The sequence below is a fragment of the Choloepus didactylus genome, chromosome 12, assembly GCF_015220235.1.
Source record: "Choloepus didactylus isolate mChoDid1 chromosome 12, mChoDid1.pri, whole genome shotgun sequence".
Taxonomy (NCBI): domain Eukaryota; kingdom Metazoa; phylum Chordata; class Mammalia; order Pilosa; family Megalonychidae; genus Choloepus; species Choloepus didactylus.
The window spans coordinates 43,418,306-43,443,408 of NC_051318.1; the positions used below are offsets into that span (position 1 = coordinate 43,418,306).

Below are 25,103 nucleotides of genomic sequence, written 5' to 3' on the forward strand. Positions count from 1 at the left end.
ACAGGCTCCACCCTCTCCAAGCTGTGGTAGTGGACAAGACTCTCCACAATATTCCGGGCATAGTCTCTACCGATCTCAGAATTGGGGTGGGAGCCCTCTTCCTGGAAAACAGGGCAAAAGGTCCACTGTCTTGGCCCGAGAAGATGGCTTTTGTCCAGATCTCAGCTTCCATTATTCTACCCTTGAGGTGACTTTTCCTTCAATTTTTGGCTTCTCTGTCCCTTTTGGTCCTGGCAGGCAGTGATTCTGTTCATACAGAACTCCTAATGATCCACTAGGGAATTTTTTGCTTCCTGTACCAGCAACCTTAAGCTCTACTCTACAGGTCTTAGTTCCAAAAGGAGGAGTGCTTCCATCAGGAGATACAACAATTATTCCACTGAACTGGAACTGAAGCCTGCTACCTGGCAGCTATGACCACATGACCAGTTACAGAAATGAGCACTGTAATGGTTATAAATATTCCTTCCTTGTTTTGTATACAAACACACACACACACACACACACACACACACACATACATACATACATAAAGCAAATATCTTTGTTTTCTTCTCCATCTTCCCTTATCTTCCCATATGACACAAGTTGTATTAAATTCAGTTCATGGTATTTAAGGCTATCAAGGATATTAAGTTTAAGAGTGCATATTATCCAAGGAATTGCACCCCATTCTGGGAAGTTAGTACATTTCCAGTTGTACATAGGATAGTTAAGTATTGGTAGGAGAAAGTATGACTGTTATTGTTTTTATTTCAATATTAAGCACAGTTTAAGGAGATGAGTATGGCTGCCAAGTTGGCAAGGGGTAGACTGTAATGGTTAAGTTTATGTGTCAACTTGGCCAGGTTATGGTGTCCAGTTGTTTGGTCAAGTAAGCACTGGCCTGTTTGTTACTATGAGGATATTTTGTGGACTTAAATCAACAGTACGTTGGTTGCATCTATGGCTGATTACGTCTACATCAACTAGGAGACTGCCTTCAACAGTGAGAGAAGTCTCATGCAATCAGTTGAAGGCCTTAAAAAGAGAAGTGATGATTTCAGCAGTCAGAAGACTGAATTCCCATCTCTACTTCAGTCAGCCTGCTTCTCCTGGGGAATCTATTAAAAAACTTCATCCAAGTTTCTAGCTTGCAGCCTGCCCTATGGAATTTGGACTTGTCCATCCCCAGAGTTGCATGAGACAATTCCTATAAAAATCTCATTATATATAGGTACATAGATAGATAGATAGATAGATATTCTGTCACTTCTGCTTCCCTAGAGAATCCCAATACATTCCTGAACTGTTTTGGTGAAAATCATTTAACCCCCCGATTCTTCTCTTATTTCCACATTCTTCAGCCCTGATGCTTAGCTCCTGGAGGTCTGCCTCGAATTGTGATGTTATACACAGAATTCATACATTTAATTGTCCTCCTTCTATTATGTTTTTAGATAAATTGATAAGTAATATTTACACTGATTTCATTTGAGGTACTTTTGGAATTACGCATTCAGTCAGGTCCATGGAATTAGGAATAGTTTTATCAGATTATTTCTAAATTGTAGCTAAAGTGGTTAGGGCATTGCCAAGTCATGATGGAGGCTGAGCCAAAAGGAAAAATCAATAATACCAATCTAGTGTTTACTTGAAAAATTAATAAATTTGAGTTGTTAAGCATTGCAAAATATATAATTTCTCTTGATTACTCCATGCATTTTGCCCCTGGGCCGAGTGCCTCACTCCGCTCACCTGGTCCTCACCTTCTAAGTGGCTAATATATCCCAAGCACAGACCATTGAGGTCAGGTGGCCTGTGTGATGGGGGTTTAGGGGCACACTATTTAGAATGTACTGTGCCCCCAAAAGCCATGGTGATAGGAAACTGTTTCCCTGGAAAAGGGCATAATGTTTTCAGAACTTCATAGTTTTTTATGTGATCTGTTTCCATATCATCTTCCTTGAAATATATGACATAGATGTCAAGGCCTCTTAATTTTAACTTCCAACAACAAAGCTAAACTGGAAAACAATTATTCAATGAAAAAGGTTTGACAAACAGGGTTAAAAACTTCTATTCCAGCGTATATTTCCTTCTACCTCTAGACAAGAGCACAAATGCAACCTCACTGTTAAATATTTTTACACCTGATAATAATATGTATCTGTCATTATTACTGTCAGAACCAGAACTTTATAAGGTTTTTAGAATTAGAATTAAGCACTAATCCAGGCCAACCCCATCAGGCTGCACTGTGCAGTGGGTGTGGTGATGGACTCATCAGCTCTCCCTTCAGGATGGAGGGATCATTCCCCAGTGCCAAGAATACTGTATGCAGGCAGCTCACGGCCAGTTCCTCTCCAGGACCTGACCTTGCTGAAGGGAGCTGCTTTGCCTAAGATTATGCCCTCTTTCAGGAGCAGACTGCATCCAATAACTGGTCAATGTGGGGTACAAATGCTTGGCCGTGGACAACTCTGAAGGACAAGGCCACCTACAGTTGACCTTTTAGAGGTGAGGGCGGCTGGGCCCCGGGGACAACTGCAGGAAAATTCAACTTCTCCCTCTGCCCAATCCTGCTTCCTGAGCTCCCCCACAGGTGCTGTTTTTGAGATAAACTTCCTGCCTGCAAATCTCCATATCAGAGTGTTTCTCCCAGGGAATTTAACATGCAACCCACTGAAATCTTTAAAATGTATCTGGGAATCAAGAAGTGACATGGCAGTGAATGAAAGAAAAGCCAGATGCAATATCTTATCTGGTGCAGGGGGAAGATATCTACCAGTGTAAAAAGTTCTCCTTTGTCTCAAGAGTCACTGCAGTCGTGGGTTTTCCATGGCTTTAATATAGGCAGTTTCTTTGCTTGTCAGCTAAACAAACAGTCCCAAGTTTGCTATTAACCATCTCTATTAATGAGATATTATGCACTGAGACAATTTTTATTGGTTTAACTAAAAGGGCACTACAGAGACTCTCATTATTTTATAAGGTTAAAGAGAAAATGACCACACCTCCATCAATCAAGGAAATATCAGAAGTTGGTGGTAGCAGCAGTGAAGGTGGTGGAATCGTCTGGGCAGAAAAAAAAAATGCTTGAGAAGAAATCACTCCCAAAGAAACAAGGAATTACAATTATAATTGTCTTGATGACAAATGAAAAAGGAAACAAACAAACAAACAAACACAACAGCTGAAAGCGTTTACTGTTTAAATTAAAGTTACTCCTTCATATAATAACGAAAGCATTTTTATTTTATGCAATTTCTGAATTTAAATAGAAGGGAAAAAATTCTTAAATTTAGTGTTTCTGAATAATCCAACAAATAAGAAATGAGAAACATCTTATTCAATATTCAGGGACATTTAACTTTTCTTTTATAAATATTGATCCCAAGATACTTTAGTTTGCTAATGCTGCCGGAATGCAAAACACCAGAATGGATTGGCTTTTATAAAAAGGGGGTTTATTTGGTTACACAGTTACAGTCTTAAGGCCATAAAGTGTCCAACGTAACACATCAGTAATCAGGTACCTTCACTGGAGGATGGCCAGTGGCATCCGGAAAACCTCTGTTAGCTGGGAAGGCACGTGGCTGGCGTCTGCTCCAAGTTCTGGTTTCAAAATGGCTTTCTCCCAGGACGTTCCTCTCTAGCTGCAGTTCCTCAAAAATGTCACTCTTAGTAGCTCTTGGGGTGTTTGTCCTCTCTTGGCTTCTCTGGAGCAAAAGTCTGCTTTCAATGGCTGTCTTCAAACTCTCAGCTGCAGCTACTCTCTCAGCTCCTGGGCATTCTTCAAAGTGTCCTTCTCGGCTGTAGCTCCTCTTCCAAATGTTGCTCTCAGCTGTACTGAGTTCATTCTGTTTGTCAGTTCCTTTATATGGCTCCAGTGATTTAATTTAGACCCACCCTGAATGGGTGGGGTAATACCTCCATGGAAATTATCCAGTCAGAGTCATCACCCACAGTTGGGTGGGGCGCATTTCCATGGAAACATTCAAAGAATTACAATCTAATTAACACTGATAGGTCAGCCCACACAAGATTACATCAAAGATAATGGCATTTGGGGGGACCTAGCACATCCAAACTGGCACAATACTTTTCACCCTTTCCCAAGTTTCTGTCCTGCATAGATAACATGTTCTCTTATTTATTCAAAACTATGTTGTTAGATACAGCTGGCACTGTAAGAAGGGATTCGGTCCTATTTGATGGTTATTTTTATTAAGCTTTCCATGTCCCAGAAAACTACAAAACACGCATATTATCTCATTTAATCCTCACTGGAACCATGTGAGGTATATACCCTTGCTGGCTGTTTTACAGATGAAAAACCTGAGACCATTTAAGAGGTTAAGTAACTTGCCCCTCACCACACAGCTAATAAATGGGTAAATCTGACTACATATTTGTGCTTCTAATCACTACCCAGGGCTGATTTTGACCTTAAGATAAAAACATCCTAAGCAACCAACATTGCCTTTTTTAGCACAAATATATATGGAAAACAGTCCTTAATTAAATCTCCACTCTGAGCTTTTTTTGAAGACCTTCTCTTAATTTGTATGAGTATACTCTCTCATGTTGCTAACTAGAACCTTCAAGTTAAGAGAAGAGCAGCTTTTTACTGAGAATGGCTTTGAGGATTCTAAATATTGGATTATGTTTTAGACAGTGTGATTCAGTGCAGGGATATTAATCTCCTATAAAAAATGTTTTAAATGCCAGTTAATTATCAACCTTAAATGTGGATAATCTGTCAGCTAAATCTACTTGTCCTTTTTCTAAGCAAATATTGCTATTCATTCACCCATCTTAAGAACTTCTTATATTAATATTAAGCTCAAATAGTTTCATGCATATAAAAAAGACTGAAAGAAAACACACCAAATATTACCTCAAGAGGTAGTAGGTGATTTCTATCTTAACTGCTCTTTTCTTCTTCTATCTCTTAAATTGAAAACAATAATAACCACAATTTTAAACATATTCCATATCCCTGCAGTGGCAGGGAAACTACCCAGAAAAGTAATTAGATGGGTGTTTAATCTGTGTTTGATTTAGAAAAGGAGGCAATTTAATTTTAAAGGCAAACTATACATTAAGAGCTTAAAGACAGAAAATCTTACTTATGAACACAGCATGTCATTAAGATCATTTCTCTAAATGAAAAATCTCAAGAAATGAATTTTGTGGCTGATTTCATATTTTAAGGATGTTGCTTAGAATTCCTGCACATTGGAAGAAAACATCTTCGTCATTTGAGGTAAAACAACTCTGGGGAAGAAGCATCAATCCAAGTGAGCATTTATTGCTTACTATAGGCAAAACAATGATGGGAAATGAGAGCAAAAAAAGGTCTCCTGTTTTTCTGAAGAATGGTAAGGTGAATATTTCAGCATAAATTTTCATTTCTGATTATATTTAACTTTATTAATAACAGAGACTCAAAAATTCTATTAAGATATAATGTGGAAAATTGCAATTATAATGTAATTGTACCAAGGTCACTAGGAAAGTGTTCTATTACTTGGGCTGAGGAAATCGATCATCCACTGTGCATAAAATGGCACAAACCCGACTTAACATCCACTGGAATAAGCGTAGTTCCAGAATTGATCTTGAAGCTAATGAAAACCAACTTTCTTTTTCAATAATTTTCACTTTCTGGTCAGAGCTACTATATGTTCAAGCAACCTAGATGGCCATTTTCATTTTCCACCTGTTCCCATTAAAAGGAATTTTAACTAGAGCTAGACACTGGGGTAATTTCAAATGCCTCTGCACATTAGAGGTTTTCAAAGAGTTCAGTAAATATTGCATTATACAGCAGTTAAAGTAATACTGCTTTAAGCAATGGGAGAAATATTCCCAAAGCATGTGGCTTGTTCTGTTCTTTTAAGAGCACAGAGGTTTCTTTTTGCCTGTAAGCAATAGTCACTATAGAATTAAGTAAAGTGGTAAGCAGAAAAATCAAATTAAATAACAATGACGCTAAGAGCCAGTACCTAAGTTTTAATAAACTAACAGAGAAGTACCAACCATTTTATTGCATTAATTGCTTTGTACAATGAATGACTTCATGAGGAGTGTGGGGGCCCCCAACAAGATGGGACACAACCTTGTGCTTGTCCCAAGGAGACATAGATGATTGATGATTGACACAGCACCATATACTCTTCTTCCATTTTTATCTCATTCTTTGTTTTCATGCCCACTTCCCCAAAAGTCTCACCAGAAGTCACTTATTCTACACGATGACACCTCAGCTTACCTCATCCAGGACTGTAATACCCTCACTCCCTATACCTCTGGCCACCACAATGTCCTTTTTTATGCCAAGCTTGTTCCTACCTTAGGCCCTTTGCACTTGCTTGTCCCTTTGCTTGGAAGTTCTTTTCCCAGATTTGCCTGTGCCTATCTTCTTCTAGTCATTTGGGCTCCATCATGACCCTGACATCCCATTTAAGCATTTAATGCTGAGTGCATTACCTTGGTTTATTGTCTTCATGGCACTCAACACTACTGGCACTTAACACTTTGATTCTCTCAGGAGAATCAAAGCTTTGCAAGAGCAAGGTCCTTACAGCTCTTATCAATCCTGCTATCCCCAGGGCTTAAAACAGTGCCCTGGCATGTGGTAGGAGTCCAGTGGGGTTTTTTGGAGCAGATAATTGAAAAAAAAATAAACCAGAATCTTCTGCTCAGACAACTCCAAACATCTCACTCCTCTCTTTTCTCCCCATATTCCATTCTCCACGTAGAAACAAATGGAGAACAATTGTCAATTTCCTACTTCAAACACTCCCTTATGATTTTTACCCATTTTTATCATGGTCTACAAGGTCCAAAATAATCTGACTCCTGCACAATTCTGCAACTTCATCTCTTACCCTCCTTCCTCCACCCCCAACCCTCTTACTAAGTTCACCCCTTTGAAGGGCCTTTGCAGTTGCTGTTCCTTCTGCTTAGAAAGCCCTTCACTCAGTCTTGGCATAGAAACCTCCCCATCATTCAGGCTCAGTTCAAAGAGGAGCTCTTCAAAGAAGCACTCCCTGACCATCTTAACTAAACAGGAATCAGATAGGCAAATAAATTTATGATTTTAATTTGAGAACATACATTTATAAAGGGTAGAAGAAAAGAACTTTGACTGGGATAGACAGGAATAGCTCCTAGCCATTTATTAGGACAGAAACTCAGCTTACATTATTGGTTCTATTTGCATGCTAATCTTTCCAGAATTTTATTTTCAGTTTTATAATTGTAACTACTTTCTCTATAATTGCAATTTTAGGTAAAAATAGTGTTCTTCCTTGAGGGAGGAAGGTTTATTATTAGCCATTGTTCAATGAGACTCAGTTACCTTTATTCTTCTATTACCTTTAATTAAACAATTAACCTTTTCTTCCTATAACCTTTTACTTCTACAATTCTCTCTTCCTCCCAATGTAATAGACAAAAATACAATAGCAAACTATGTGAAAGGCAGTGTAGCGTCATAGTTTCAGTTTTGCTTTAGTTTCAAATGTATAACATAAAACACTGGCATCTGTAAACACAGCTCATACTATTATTAACGCGTGAGATACAAAACACAATAAAAGGAACATAGTCATCAATGTGGCAAAACTGTCATAAAGAACAATTCTCTACCATCCCAGAGGCCCAGGCAGACCCTCTCCAAAGAACCGCAAAGAACTGTCCCTAATAGAGTTTCACTATATCAAAGGCTTGGATTCAATCCTTTTAGAGGCTTCATACTAAATATCAGTGAAAAAGCAAACATAAGAATGCATATTTTCTTTAGGTTTCATATAAATTTTCACTTCAATAAATATTTCAAGCACTCAGCTCCACCATAATAGTAAATAGAATTCAAAACAGTAGCCAAAATACAGAGGCTCAGATGTATACAACTTTTCCATGTTACTCTACATTAATACAGTGTTTTAACTATGCATGTTCTTGATTTTGAAGATGGTAATATTTTGCAAATACCTTTAATTTGAAACTGAGCCATGAAAAGATCAAAGGCATACATTCAAAGTCATTAGAATTGAATGTATGAATCCTTATTTTGAATTTAGCTCTCTAGCTTCCAAACAATACAGAGTGATTATCTTCGTTTTATTCAGATTTTGACCTTCAGACTGAGACCTGGTTCAAATGTTTCTTCACAGACCATTCTACATGTGTGCTATGATCAGGTTTACTAAAATCTTTACAGCTTTACAGCTTTTCATTTTTAATTTCTCAATAGTTTTTACTTCACTGTGCTGTTAATAAAAAAAATTAAATGTAAGCTGGATATCTTGTGATAGTCAGGTATTTCTAAGCAAAATAGGTAAATGCTAAATCCTGTTTGACAAAGTAAAATATTTATTCTTATAATGTATGAAAACTAATCAGGATTCTACACTTCAACAGGTAAGAGTGAATAGTGGAAAATGAAATGAATGACCACTACAAATATTGTTCTCTTCCAAGAGGCTCCTAAAAGTGAAGGCTTTTGCAGAAGAAAGTCACACAATAATAGAACACACACCCACACACAGAGATCTTTCATTTAAATAACTCTTTAGTCCCAAGAATTCTTTCAAGTATTCATTTTTAACTGATTATAGAATTGACAACATTGCCAATGTGGAACAGTTTTGTAAATACAAAATGGGCACACTCTTTGACTTATCTTTCCCTCTTTGATTTTGTTTACATTTTCAATTATTGTTCAAAATATATCCAGATATATTAAGGCCCTGTCCAGCCCCCAATCCCATTATTTCATTAAGGAAACAGTTCAGAACAGTAGAACCCAGAAGGGAGCAGTAACTCACTGAACAATATATTCTACTGCCAAGTACACTGATCCTTTGCATGATGGTTTCTGGGTATGAGAGCTCAAGAAACAATTGAAACTAGTGATGGAAAACGGATTTGGTATCATAGTGTGCTCCAGAGACTGCCTATAGAATTTAGTTAGTGAAAGAAAGGCACCAGAAATAAATGAGAAGGAAAGTACCTTCCATGGGTATCCATTAAAATCCCTTCTTTATGAGTAACTTGACAGTACCCCAAGGCTATGTAGCTAAAAACAAACAAACTGTGAAATCAACTGGAAGTGAAACAAGCCCTTGTGAAAACCATACATAGTAAATAAAATAAACATTTTCTCATGCCATTGTTTTTCACTTTCCATTGTAAAACTGAAACTGGCATTTACACAGCAAATTCTAAAACATATGTTTCTAAAATGAAACAGACACAACAAAAACAGAGCAACGGGACTTGGGAGCTTCTCATTATTGCTTCCCACCAGGATTCAAATTCCACTGGCTTTATTTTTCAGAGAAAGGTGAGGGCACATATTTTTGGGTCAAGTGATTCAATGATCAAGAAATAGAGAAAAAAAAGCCCTGGATTCAAAGTTGGAAGACCTGGATTCTAGGCCAGCCTGGGCAGTTTATTAGCTGTCTGGCCTTGGGGCATCACTTAACCTCTCAGAGTCTCAGTCTTTTCTTCTATAATAACAGACGAACCTCTCTGAGTCTCACACTGGTTGTCAGAATTAAATGGGATGATGGTTTAAAGTTCCATGTAAACCCTAAAACACTCAGCACACTAAGTAAAGCGTGACCACTAAAGCTTGATCTATTAAAATGTTTGCAACTCACAGTGCAACAATAGGACAATGTCATTCACAAGTTGTTGAGAAATTAAATTCCATCATATATTATATTTTGGAAATTATATCCAAAATTGTGCCTCTTTTGTCTATAGAAACAGAGAGACAATACCCATTGATTTAGAAGTAGGTGATCAACACCAATTTTTCATGCAAAAATATGATTGAAAATAGTCTAATAGAGTGCAGATTAAAAAAATTAAGGTATAAGTCTGGGGTAATATACTGAATTGCTTGAGAATTTCACAAACACTTAAATTATTAGGTTGAACCACAAAAGCTTTCATTTCGTAAGTCAAAAACTGTACTATGGGGGTAATTTCATGTAGTTAACTGAATATATCAAATATTTAATGTTGATAATTTCATGTAGTTATACTGAATATATCAAATACTTATGCAGTCATTTTAGACTCTGAACTTCCACACCTTCCAGAACAAATCAAGCAATAATTATATTTGTTATCTTATTAATAGAAAAGAAATGTATGCACAAATAGAAAAGTTGGGAAAGGATACATATAAGCAATTCATAAAAAAAGAGAAAAAGAAATATTAATGACCTAAAAGAACATGAAAGATGTCCATCGTTACCAGTACTCAAATAAGTGTACATTAAAATAAGAATTTTTTTTTTTTTTTTAACCTTTTACATTGGCCCTGACTAAAAAGAAATTGTAACGCTCAGTATTGGAACACGTGGCATTCTGGAAGGCAATCTGGCTATTTGTATCAAAAGTCTTAAAAGTATTCGTATTGTTTGACCCAGTAACTCCTCTTCTGGAAACTTATCATAGAGAAACAGTCTTATATCAGCACAAAAATTTAACTATGCAACCTTTATAAAAGTCAACTCTGTTAAAAATATTAAATAAATGAGGGTTTATCATAAAAAATGAATCCTACGCAACCAATAAAATAGATGCAGTAGATAAATAAGGGAAGACAGCTATTTATACCACAAAGAATAAGAAAGTGTAGAATGGGACTATACTTGTAAATTGATAAATATGGTGCACATACGAACATTAGATACCTTTATTCCTACATGACAGGTACTGGGCATAGTGGTTTAAATGCGTTAACTTCCAACATCCTTAGAAAAACCCCATGAATAAATACAGTTTTAATGATCCCACTGTACATACAAAGAAATGGGTACAATTTAGAAAATCTAGAATTTGAATGCTGAGTCCAGAGCCTGTGTCCATAAACATTCCACTATATTGGCTTCCATCTCCAAGGGGGAAAATGTTTCAAAGGCGATAGAACAAAATGTTAAAAGTGATTATTTATCAAAAATGGACTACTTGGGTGATTTTTATTTTCTTCTTGATACCACAGCTACATTTTCTATTCCAACCTCTTATTCCTTTTATTTTTCCATCATTTGTTACTCAACACAGATACATTATATTGACTCAAAAAAACAGTGCTAAGGTTAACGTACCTAAAAAAAAATCATGTCTCTGGAATCTATCTCTAATTTTCCATTCGAATTGTCACCACTTGGATGAAGCCTTTTGTTTCCCATCATAATCACCTATCTTGTCCCTGTCTGCGGTCTCTAGCTCACACAGGCATCAAACATTCTGGTCTTTTCGTATTATAGTTACAACTTCCTGGGAAAACCCACTGTTCATTCATTTGTGAAATATTTCTTGAATACCTGCAGTGTGCTAAGCACTGTTCTAAGTCCTGGGTATATGATGAACAGTAATGGTCCCCAATCTCAAAACAGAAATCACCATACTGCTAAAATCATACAATTAGCAGTCCTGGAGAAAGGCAGCAAAACAAAGATGTGTTATAGAAAGTTAACAAGTGACGAATCAAAATAGAGCTGTGTATGAAAGCACTAGGAGAGCACAGAAAAGGGCAAAAGTAATAATCCCATGGTAGGAGCAACTGGGAATTCATGGAAAACAAACCATCTTAGCTGGTAGGGAAAGAGGAGTGGGGTTTGGCAAATTGAGAAGTGCTGTGAACAATCTAGATAGGAAAAACTCAAAGCACAAAGGAAAAGAAGTGCATGGCTGACTTGGTTACATGAACCAAGCAACCGTTCAAAGGTTATTTAGTCAAGCCCCCCACCTCCACCCTCCAGGTAGGAATGGTTTATAATTAGCATAGGTGGGGAAATGTGCTCCCTACTCATCCTTTAATTTAGTTGGGGGTGGGGGGTAGGAGGAGGGAGGCTTATTGTTTTGGGGAGAAAGTTACCAACATCAGTATTGTCTCAAGTGAAATGAAACAAATTCCAAAAGAGTAAAATCCAAACTTTTTACTATAAATACTTTTAGAGGAACGTATTTCAAGAATATGACAAAGTGTATTTTTTTTACCTTGAAATGTAAAACTATTCAAAAGTCTGCATTTTAAAATTATTTTAAAAACACTTTCACGCTGAAAAAAATCGAAGGAGTGAATTTGAGGGGAAAATTAGAATGAAAGAGAAAATTCTTAAAAGAACATCTCATCAAGATATTCAGTCTACATTCTTGAAAACACATGAAAATATCCTGCATTCTTCCATTAGTACTATTAAAATAATTGCACTTCCCCCAAACACATCATAGGGTTTTATATTACTGAATAATAGCAAAAAAAAAAAAAAAAAAAAAAAAAAAAAACGCGTTAATTTCACAATTTTACACTCATCTCTTTAGATGAAGAGTAAAGCACTATTGCATAAAAGAACTAGGAGGTGAAAGTTAAAGAAATGTCTGTTAATTTCTATGGCAGACTCTGTTTTACGTACTTCGTAGATCTACACCAACAGCATCAATAGGGTCATTATTTTGGTTTTGCTGCTGATTCACATCTCACCTACACAAAGTGTTTGGTAAATAGTATGTACTTAGTTAAGTGCTAGTGTCATTGTTTCACTCAGATGGTTAGACACAGTCATTTACTTAAATAGCATTAAAATAGGCTCAATTGCAAAGAAACTGATTATCAAGCCCTGCAACAGTCACTGCTATGAAATACACATTCCTTATAATGTGGAATAAGCACTTGGGATTTAACATCTGTTAGGGTTACCTTACGTGTAGAGAGAAACTTAAATGTTTCTTCATAATGCTTCCTAAACAAATCCATCACATAATGTATTCCTGCATAAATATTTCTCTTTTTAAAGGAAAATATTTATTTCTCACTGACAATTATATTTTCTTTTCTCTGTCCCTTGTAAAAAAAATAGAACCTATCATAAATCTCCACAAAGTAAATTCCACGCATGTATGAAGACAGAAATTTAGGTTCCAGCTAAAATTTGTGCTTATTATACAGAAAGTATCTAGGCAGGTTTCCAGATATAATTTATCACAAGGCCTTTCATTTATTTCCTAATCAAGGGAGGGTGTAAAAGTCACACTAAGATCCACACACAAGAAGTAAATAATTACAGGACAATTGGCGTTGTCACTCTACTGGGCATACTTTTCTGCTGGGTCTTGCTTAATGTTTTGTTTTGGTTTGGTTTGAAAACCACATTTCTCCCTCTGGGTAAATTTGTTTCTACTCTATGAGCCAGAGTATAACAATTAATGGCGATATATTTTGTGTGTGTGTGTCTGTGTGTGTGTGTGTGTGTGTGTGTGTGTGTTCTCTTTTTTTATTGCTGTTGGTTGGGCTCTGACTGCATGAATGGTGATATTTTATGAAGTATTTCTTAACTAGCATCTTTGATATTTATAAGGGAAACTGGAAATTGTGATTGTTTTGAAAAGATGATGGCTTTCAATTGGGCACTGAATAGGCAGTTTACTGACTTAAGCGAAACATGATACGTAAAATAAAACTGATACTAGACATCCATTTCCCTTCTAAAAGTGGAGTTATATCCACTTATTCTTTATATCTCTGCTTTCCAGATAAGGAATTTTATTGAGATATTAAAGCGATGTTGGTGGAGGGTTTTGTTTTGTTTTGTTTTTCAGTCCACTTATGCCTTAATAATGGAGAAAATAATGTAATGACTTTCTGTTGCATTGATGAATACGAGCTTTGTCGATCAATTTTCTTTACAAAGGTAAGAGACAGCTGTCCTCTTTTTCATTTTTTCTTCTAAACCTATACTAAAGGGTGAGATTCAAAGATTGTGTCTAGGGAATCTCATTCCTTGGGGAACAAAAACAACAACAATCACGGAATATGCTGTGCTTCCTCTATCTGGGAACTTCTTATCTGCCTACTTCTGTCTGACTGCACTAAGCGGGTCTTCCTCAACCAACATTTGGAAAATTTCACTCTCTGCTCATCTTCAGCTACTAAGATAATCAGACTGACATGCAGTGCAACCAAAGAGCCTGCTTTGGGTGCTGGGAGTAAACAGACGTGGACAGATACTGTCATAGCGATCTTCATGCCCACACTGTGGGGGACATTGGCTTGACAGCGTGGGTATGATGAGCAGCGGGTGTGCACAGATACCAGCAGCTCCTTATCCCCAGCAGGTGAGCTGTCTTTTGATAAAGAGTCCAACAAAGATAGGGCTACATTAGCAGCTGGATTAATCTCTCAGCTTACAACTCATATATCAACATCATAGAACATCTGCCAGCTCTGGGCTTATCCAGCCTGTTGGGAAGAACCTCAGCTAAACAATGCTGATAGCTCTATATATGGTACTCAACCAGCCAAGGGACAGAAGATGGCAAATGCATTTGTGGCAGACTGGTGCTTATGTGACATGGGAAACACTAGATTTAGGGGAAGTCTCAATGACAGAAGATGTCATTGACATATATGGATGCAATCGTTGCATATTTGGGTTGGAAAACATTGCCACAGCTTGTTTTTGGAAGCTGCTGAGTATCATTTCTCCAGAGAAAAGAGATGCTCTCTAAGGAAAGATTCCAGTGATAGACATTCCTGAGAGGTTTTTCATTGAAAGAAATTTAGGATGAAAATTATAATTGCTTTTTTTAGAAGCTACATTATGAGCCAGAAATTCAGTAAATGTCCTGGAGTTCCATGGTAGCACTTCCTAAGTGGTTTTTTTTCCCCCTTCTTCTTTCAGATGAAAATAAAATCCATTAATTTAATATAACATGTAGGTCCATTTATTATACAGTACTAGAAACTAAAAGGAAAATTGACTTGTCATAATAAATGTGTATCTCAACTGCCACAATTCACTAACACTGTCTTTACCTGACTTTCTTTTCAATATATTAACAGAAGAAACTATGTATAAATTATTTAAATAATTGGCCTATATTCTTTTAAATAGAGCACAGTCCTAATGCAGGCATGATGTTCCTATTAATTCTCCTAATCACGCCTCAGCCGCCCTTTCACTTGATGTACACTCAAAATCTCAGCCCCCAACAAGAATGCATGTAGACTTATTGTTAGTAATGATAAGTGAGTCCTGATGGAAGTGCTTTCCAAAACCTTCTTTTATATGGCCGCTGAATGATGTGAGGCCTTTCAACTATATAAGGTTTCATATTAGAACAATGCAATCTATGAAGCTCATCAATTGGCCCGTGTTTTAGGAATTACAAAGTTCCAAGTTGAAGGAATCAGCTCAATAACTATGAAATAGAGTTGTAAACAGGTCACAGATGTTAAACCCAACAGTAAAGAAAGAGATTGAATCCCTGGTCTCAGGGCAATTTTTGCCACAGTAATTTTGTTCATTCACCAGTTGATTGATTAATTCATTTAAGGACTCATTGGTGGTGTCTACAAGACAGGCATGAGGCTAGATCTGGGAAATGGAAATGTTTTAGTTTTTTTCTTAACTTTACACTTCTGGTCATTTTCTTGAATTATTCAAACTAATTTCAATAGTCTATAAAATAGTTTGAAAGTGATATTCCACCTGCTTTTAACTGCCCCTGCCTCTTCAATAATAACATTTATATTCACAGAAACCTTAACAGATTACAAGTAAAGTGCTTAGCTCAGGATCCGACACAGAGAAAAAAGCCCAACAAATGTTAACCATTGCTATTTTAATTTTTTTTCTTCTCCTGTGATTGTCCAACTATGGACCACAAATAGCTTCAGACTGCATGCAGTGATGCCAAGTGCTGTAGACATTGTGTCACCCCATCCAAGATGGAATCAGGATGAGGACCTGATTGGCCATGGATGGAGGACAGAAGAGGGGCAGTCCACAACCACCCTCCCAGTGTAGCCCAACACTTTTCTTTTTCAGCTGTGCAAATCAAGGACTGGAGTAAGGGAGTGTTGGCCCAGGACACAGAGCATGTTAGCTGAAGGTGGGACCAGAATTTCAATCCAGACACAATTCCCAATCATGAAATCTCAAAATTAAGTATTGTTTTCTCCCTGCTCTGGTAACTGTCAAGTTTCAGGGACTATTGCCTATCATTTCTTAACAATTACTTTAGAATGAAGAAGAAAGTTGAATTCTTTGCCTATCTAATAACTAATGAATGAAGCAACATGGTTCCCAGCTAGCTGTCATATATTTGCATACATACAGCCCAAAACAGCACCTGGAATAACTAGAGTTCATGGCACCAAATAATCATTACAAGAAAATGTGTGTATGTATATTTTATATATATTATACACACACACACACACACACACACACACACACACACACACACACACTTACTAAAGCAAATTTTCTATACCTTTGACTTGCCTAAGGATTCAACTTCCTAAGCTCCCTCTACTCTCACCTCTCTCTGTGGTAGGTGCAAAGCTTTCAGCAGTAACTAGTGACAATTACCTAAATGTACTTACCCTGCCTAGTATTGAAGCATAACCAAAACTAAATCATCAACTTTCTTACAAACCAGTTTTAATTATTTTTTTTTTTTCATCACACAGTTTGGAATTTGTGGCTTATTTCTTCCCTCCAGCTCAGGAATGGCAGATATATGGCATGTGTACTTTTTTGGCTCCACCCTTGACCCAGGCAGACATCACTAATCAATCACAGTCCTCATTACTTCCAACCTCTATGGAACATTAATCCTCTCCTACCAAACATTTCTTTAATGGCACTTTGCTAGAGACTGATTTCAGAGCTGAACACATCTCAGTTCAAGGTTCCCAAGGGAAAGTTTTTCACTGGTCTTTTCCTGCATCATGCTGCCATACATTACTTAGTTCTCAATTTAATCATGCCTTAGACAATCCCATATACAGCAACCTATGGTGGCTTTCTGTTGCCTAACACACCACACGTTAGCTCCAACGTGTTTTTCACCGCTTTTGCTCCATCTATCCAACAACATTGCTCAGTTTCCACTGATAGGCACACAGGACACCAATTACATCCCCACGTGTCAGCCCTTGAGAGTTGCTCCTGCATATACCTGTGCACATAATGGACTCCCACACAGGACATCTTTTTCTCAAGTCTCCTCTAACTATCCAATACCTTCCCAATCCTGTTACAGGCATATCTCCTTACCTCTTCTATTCTGTCTACAGAAAATTCAGCTTTCTTTAACCAGAGCGGTAATTCTATGAAAACTCCATTCAGAGTAGCTGTCTAATTATTTCATATGCTCTCAACCACATACCCTTCTAGAGTAGAGAGTATCTGCTTAATCCTTTCACAGATGGCATTGTCAGAGCCATTTCATTCAACCTAGACCTTCTCCCCCACATGCAATATTATTTTCAGAATACAATTAGGAGTGCTGCAGGAAAATGGATTTGTCAAAACACCAATAGATTTCTCTTAGTATTGTAACTTATGGATAAATCATGTAACCTTCTACATCATCCTGTAAGAATAATTTCTAAACAGGCACAGAACAATAAATATTACCTTGGCTCTTTAACACAACAATCTTCAGATGCTTCTAAGACAACATTTACATGGGAAGAGCTGTTTACCACTCTTGGTAGTTAGGTAATTATTTCTTATAAAACAACAAACACAATGCAAATCAGAATTAGCTTCTCCATTTTATTAAAGGACTGAGTTCCACACAAGTTAAAATGCCTTGCTCATTGTTAGCCACAAAATCTGCAAAAATCTGGATGAAACCCTCGTCATTCAGGGCTCCTGGCATAATATATAACTCTGTGAACCATAACATACAGACAGATCTGAACATCTTTTATAATGATACATTGCAGTTTCCTACTTGGTCAACTTTTTTATCAATTACCATACTCAAACTACTACCTGTACTTGAGAATTTCTCCTTGTGTATGTCTGTAAAGAAAGTATGCCTTTTTAGAAATGCAGCATGCAGTTGAATTCCTTAGACTTTAATCAGATAGTTTGCATTGGATACTTTATCATAAAAGCTCAAAGTCAGACATGGTCTTAGCCAGAAAATATATGAAGTTGGTGACTTTCCCACAACTTTTATTTTGAAACTTGTCTAAACTTCAAAAAAGTAAAAAAGTACAATGAAGATGCACAGACATATCCCCAAGATTTGTCAAATAACATTTTGTCATATTTGCTTTCTCTGTGTTTCTTCCTCGCCTTCTCTAACTATAAATGCAAGCATTATGTACTGTAATATATACATATATGCTCTATATAAAACTATATATATTATACTCAACTTTGGGTAATCATTTGAAAATAAGTTGCAAATATCTTAACTGTGAATACATCATTTTTCTCCTATAAACAGGAAACTCTCCTACATAATTGCCACACTATCATATCCAAGAAATTTAAAATTGGTACAGAAATATTATCAATACAGATACAAAAATATTATCAAATACATAGTTCCCAATTGTCCCAAAAAGGTCCTTTATAAAACTTTTTTTAAAATCCAAAATCAAGTATAGAATCATGAATTGCATTTTGTTGCCCTGTCTCTTTAAGTTTCCTTTAATTCAGAACAGTCTTTTATTTTATTTTACTTTTTGTCTTTCATGACTGTGATGGGGGCAGTCATAACACAGCCTGCTGCCTTTCCCTGGGACACATAAATCCATCCCTTGCTCAGAACCAAGTGTGTCAGCCTGGTGGGATAAAACACAAAGCCCTGGTAAGGGGACTGCAGTCCATTCCTTCCCCTGTGGTCCTAAGGATATGTAAATATTCACTAGAGACAGTCCGATGCTGATGGGCATGTTTTAAGACCTCCAGTTCACATTCCAGGGGAGGAGGGAACAGGGATCCGCCAATGCAACAGCACATAAACCCGTGAGAGGAGTGCAATGCACAGAACCTCTCCCTGCCTGGATTGAGACCACCTGGCTATGGGAAACCGATGCCCTTTAGTGAAGCTGACCTTGCTCTGTCTCTTCTCCCTGTGCATCAAATGCCCTTCCATCAGAGCCTGAGTCATGCTTTTGCTGACAATCCCAACGCCTGTATCAGAGTGGGTTGACATCTCTTTATGTGTCTCTACTTATGACCAACATTCTCAAAATGCTTATCAACTGGAAGTTACTATTTTCCAGCTGACAATGACACTGACATATTTTTAAGATTTCAGACCAGCTGTTTTGTGAAATATCTCATGTTCTGGATTAGTCTGATTTGTTTCTTCATTATTATATTTGGCAGGAATGCTACATGGGAGATGTTATGCCCTTCCCATTGTATAACACCAGAGGCACATAATATTTAATTGTTACATTATCAATCCAAATTTGATCACTTGGAGCAATCCAAGTTTATTATTTGGTCAAGGTGGTGACCAAAACTGATAACTTTTATGCCAGCAGTTTATGACATAATCCATGTAGAAAACACACAATGCAAGATTATATTGTTCAAAACCTGAAAGGATGCATATTTTTAAGGCTTTATTGGTAGAAATAAATGACATTTCTAACATAATCTAATAAATGTTAATAAACTAATGAGCTTTGAGGAGACAAAGTGACAGAGAAAGAAAAGCCCTGAACTAAGAGCCAGAAAGCCTCAATTTTCCATCCTGGTTCTACCAACAATTCACTTCAGAGCCCAGATAGCAGATTCAGTTCATTTCTTGTGGCAGTTCTGATTGATTTGTTGGTTGCCTAGAGCACTCTGTTAAAAAGGATTTTAAGGGAACATAAAGACTTGATCAAAAAAAGTGTACTAACTGATCATGGGCATGAGTTTTGATGGAAGAAATGATAGAGGGTGTGTAGGAGATTAAATATGTCCACCAATTCTGTGTAGCTCTTCCTGTTAGAAGTGGAATCCATTTAACCAGCCCTGAAATATGTGCGGTCCTCTGACTTGCTTTGTAGCAGAAGTAACATCGTAAAGTAATGTGAAAATTATGGAACCTAAGCTACAAGAAGTCTTGCAGCTTCTATCCTCACTCTCTTGGAACTCTTCCCTGATACTGCAGGTAAGGAAGTCAGTCTAGGCTATGGAAGGGCAGATGCCATGTGGGCGATATCCAATGTGCCCCATCCAAACAGTCAGTACTACCTGCCACACGTGTAAGTGACGCCACTTGAAGCTTTCTCCAGCTGAATGCTGAATCCAGCAGAGGAATTGATCCACCAACTGACAGCATATGAGAATTAATAAATTGGTGATGTTTTAAAAGGCACTACATTTGGATGCAGTTTGTTACACAACAAAAGGCACTTATACGTGTCTCTATTTTTTAATCCCAGTCTTTATCTCCTTTAACTCTGTCAGACATCAATCCGTTTTTTTCACCTTTGAAACAAAAGGATTATATTAGGATAAAGGTGTTTTTCAAGGGTAAAACTCAAGGCTAGAACCAACTTAACACCCTCAGTTTCCTTCAAGGAAAACAACCCCAGTGCTCATGGGAAAGATTATTAAGAAGGGGAAGGTGTATTAGAAATTGAGAATGTTCTGTCTAGAAAGGACTTTAGAAAACACTGGTCCAGACACTTTACTTTGAAGATGAGAGAACTGAAGACCTCAGAAGTGAAATGAGTTGTCTAATGCCACAAGCTAGCTGGTAGCAAATCCTGGTCTGCAACTTCTTCAAAACAGCAGCCAGAACATAGTTGCATCTGACCCAGTTTTGTTCCTCATACCCTGTGTTCAAGCTGATGCTGCCCTGACAAAATACCTCAGCTCTCACAATTAAAATGGTATTTCAGGAGATGGAGAGACACAAACTGCGATTTAGGCAGAAGAGAGGGTTGGAAATGTGTAGACATGGACAAAGATGAGAGAAAGTAAATGGAGGGAATGGGTCAGTACATAAGTAAAGGATGAAAAGAATCTCTGGCTGGTTTTTCTTTATTTCATATTTGCTTCTTTACTTTAAGCTAGTTGCCTAGGGAACTCCTTTGGTACTAACTGAAAATTGGTCAAATTCATACCAAGAACTTACAGCTACACTGAAATTCAAGTCCCAAAACCAGCCTCTCTCTGTGTTCATTACTATTCATTTTCCATTAAAGAACTTTCCATACCTACTCTGTCTTGCTATTCTCCTCCTTGAGTATTTGATTAATGAGATGATTAACCAAAAGAGGCTTTACATCTTCTACGTGATGGTATTCTTTTTTAGAAATCAAGACTATTAGAAATGCTATTATTAATAAAATTAACAATTAATAATCACATTTATTGAATTTCACCAACAAAACAAATTCTGACCTCGATTCTGTTATCATATGAAAAAGTTTCTTAGGGAATAGTTGTTTTATTACCGCCATCAGAATAATAAATCTAACAAAAGATTTCTGTGAACCCCAAAACTATCCTGTCAAGGATGAATCACTGAATTGGTCACAGTATTTCCAAGAAGAAAATAATGCTGATTTTAAAATGTAATTAAGGAAGACAATTAGAGAAGCAATCTTACCAAAAGTCTACCCTTCTACACAAAAGGTATTTAGACGCTTATTTCTATTTTAAATGAACCTCCTATAATACAATTAAATTTTACAGAATTGTTGTAACACCTTATACCAGTGTGAAAAATGAGAAAATGTGAAGACTTAACACTTCTTGTCTAACGGCAATCATTGTGATGGGTAGGAGCCTAATTCAGAGCTCGCCTTGGCCTGCTCCATGCCTTCAGACTTCCTTAATTACAGGCTCTCCTTGATGGCTGAAGTTTTGTGTGTTTGCTTTTTGCTCTCAGCCCATTGCCTCTCCCACCTCTCCCTCGAAATGTATCAAACCCAAGAAGTGGAATCATCTGCTTCACAATAGCTTTTTTTGCTTTGTTGTCTACTGTCAGTAGATTGCAGTGCTAAGAGCACTGCCTTGAATTCAGGCAGACCAGGCCTCTCCACTTTCTGAGAAGTTCCACTAAATTTACATATTTGCTCATCATATGAAGTTAACTTTACATTTCAGTAAATACTAGAGATAAGGGACCCTAGAGAGAATCTCAGCCAAGGGCCTCTTTCACAGATTAGAAAATCATTTGTGAAGAATAAGAAGGTGAAAGTTTGCATCACGGAATAAGTATTTTTCCCCCAAATCCCAAAAGCCCCAAAAAAGTAAAGGATTCTTCTGCTTGCCTTTCTGGCCTGAGGTGATTGTTTGCAACAATAACACCCCCTATTCTTTCCCAAGAGGAAGGAGTAAGGAAGAAGATCAGCAACACCAAATACCATCAGTGGCTGGGGGTGATTTATGTGCCAATGGACAAAATAATTCTCTCATGAGAGTATTTAGTACCACAGTCAAATGCACAGGTTCTGGTGTCAGACACACTCAGTTTAAAATCTCAAATCTACCATGCAGTAGCCAAGCAATCTTGGGAACATTGTTTATTACCTCTAATTGTTTTCTGGTGTTCTGAATACATATACTATCTGTCTGACTCTTAAAGTTGATGGGAGAATTAAATGAGATAATGTATGTCAAGTATTTAGTACAGTGCCTGGCTTTGTTTCAGTTTGCTAAAGCTGCTAAAATGTAATATGCCAGAAACAGGCAGGCCTTTAACAATGAGGATTTATTAACTTAAAAGCTCACAGTTCAGATGGTGGTGTCCGCTGGTCTCTCCCGACTCTTCTGGGCTTCGCTGCATTCAGCTTCTTTCTTCTGTGGCCTCCTCTTTGTTTCTGCAGCTTTCTCCCTCAGTTTCTGGTCTTTCTCGGGATTTTATCCTCTTACAAAGGATTCCGAAAGAGGATAAGACCCACTTGGGTCACAGTTTAACTGAAAGTTAAATCAAAAGGTTCACCCACAATATGTCTCCACCCACAAGAATGGGTTACCTTTAAGAACATGATCTTCTCTGGGGTCCATAATACCTCCAAATCATTACAGGCTTAAAAGATAGTAAGAACAGAATAAATGCTAGCAGCTGTTAATTATTATTTCACACATCCCATACACCTGGTTTGCAGGCCCAGCCCCTCACCTAATGATTTACTTGAGAACAACCCTGTGCTCACATGGCTTTTACTCTAGCTCAGGGCACGGTGTGCGGAACACAGACTGAATCAGATTTGGATACTTTAGGTATCTCTGGAAACTACTCTTCTCCTCAAAACTCTTCCCTTGCAACAATGGATGACAATGGAAAGAAAATGAAGATGTAGCACAGTCAATTTCTGAAAAGCCAAGTGGAATTTGTAGAATAGGAAACGAGGCATACCACTTCTTGAATCACCATTATTCATTCCGAGCAGAAGTACTTTCCAAGAGAGCAATTCAGCCAAGACCAGATCCAAATCAGACTCTTCAGTTTGAGAACCTTGCAGGCAAGCTTAATGAGGTAGAGCTGTAGATTTCAAATTACATATGAGATTTTTTAAAGTAAAAGGATCATACATGTTTTTGCTCCTGTGAGCCCCATCTTTCTTGTGGGAGGTTCTGCAATATGCTATAATATTCTCTCTGGTAACATTATTTCTATATCATTCTATTCTCCAGTGTGTTCTGGGACTGATTCAAGGTGTACTGAAAAGCTATTGCCTGAATGTAGTTTTAAAGTGATGAAATGGGGATTGGAACAGAGCAAGCTGGAAAGAAACCCAGAACAAATTTACTATTGTCAGACTCAACATTGAATCCAAAGTATCAAAACTCTCTCGTGTTTTCATATAATCCTTTTCAAATACCCTAGCAACATTGTATATTGTAAGGGAATATTGTCAGTTTGTGCTAACGACATACATTTCACACTCTGTACAGGGTCACCCAATACTGTATAGTTATACTTGGAAAAGGACATGTTTCCAAGCTGAAGAAGACTTTTTGGTAAAGAAACAGCTTCTGAGAATGGGAAAAAAAATAATTTGGATATCTAGCTAACAACGTGAATTAAAAAGACTTCTAGGCTGCCGTCACCTTGAAGCAAGACTCTGCCCTGTATGCCTTTGTGCCCTCTGACCCAGCAGTGTGCAAGCACATAACAGCTTCTCATTATAGGAAGGAAGGACTCTAATGAACTTCAAGTTTGCTATCAAAAGAGATTACAAATACAAAATCCGAGGAATCTAAAATATCTCTGCCATGGTAGATATTTACAAGCACAAAAAACAGATAATTCTTTAACAGCTAAATAACTCAGAATCCTTATTAAACAATTATATGCTTTTGATCCAGTAATTCTTAGAGGAATCTATCCCAAGGAAACTATCAGGTCTGCCCACAAAGATGTATAAATAAATAACTGTTCATCACAGTGTATTTTGCAATAGTGAAAAACTGTAAACAAAAATTACAGATAAATTCTGATAGGAACAAATGATTGTATTATGTAACCACCAAATTCATATTCTAAAAGAATAGTAGATAATGTGAAAAAATGCTTAGATAAGTAGAAAATGTAGGATGAAAAGTTGTATATTAATGTATGTAACAGATATTTTAAAAACCATATGCATGAAGAAAAAACACCAAAGGTATAACAATAATAAGACTTAAAGTGAGTGAGTACATCCTAGGTGCTCAGGTACTATTCTAAGTGCTTTATGTAATAAACTCATTTAATTTTCAAAAGAGCTCTCAGATGCAAGCAATATTAGTATCTCCATTTTACATATGAATAAACTTAGGCCCAGAAAGATGAGTTAAGTTTCCCACTGTTCTAAATTAATGAGACACAGAAACAAGATTTAAACCCAGGAAACCTGCTTCCAGAGGTTACAGTTTTGTTATTAAATACTAATATTGGATCCTTGTGATGGCTTATGGTCATTTTTTCATTTTCTTCTTTTTATTTTTCTAAGTTTTCTAAAGTTTCTAATATAAACATATGTTACATTTTATAACTCAAAAAAATAAAATAAAGTTACAAAACAAACAACTTCAGATGACCTTTACCACTGCATGTTTAGTTCTGGGAATGAGCAACGTAAGCTGATACTGGTGGTTCAAGTTCACCTCCATCATACTTTCCACTCCCAGAATCTGAAGTGGGATCTAAAGGCTGGGCTTCTGCCCCAAAACCATCCAGGAGAAATTCATTCCCATGTTTTTTTCCCAGAAATGTGAGGTACAACATTTGATTCTCTTCCTTTCAGCAGGGAAAATAGGTAAAGCTTATACTTTTCTGACCCAACATTTGAAAATGCCTAAATGCCTCATGGAGAAAGAAGCAAGGCCAGGGTC

The 25,103-nt window shown here is 37.1% G+C and overlaps 1 protein-coding gene across 2 annotated transcripts in view; it reads right to left on the reverse strand.

Annotated features, from left to right (window-relative positions):
* Positions 1 to 25,103, reverse strand: part of GPC6 (glypican 6) — a 1,192,747-nt gene that overhangs the window by 991,692 nt on the left and 175,952 nt on the right. Inside the window, exon 1 of one of the 2 annotated variants that reach the window (XM_037799718.1) lies at positions 22,515 to 22,585. The exons of the other annotated variant lie outside the window; for it this stretch is intronic. Coding sequence (XP_037655646.1) covers positions 22,515 to 22,569 — 55 coding nt within the window. The 5' untranslated portion in view covers positions 22,570 to 22,585. Of the gene's footprint in view, positions 1 to 22,514; positions 22,586 to 25,103 lie in introns of those variants that run through there. 2 annotated transcript variants of the gene reach the window in all.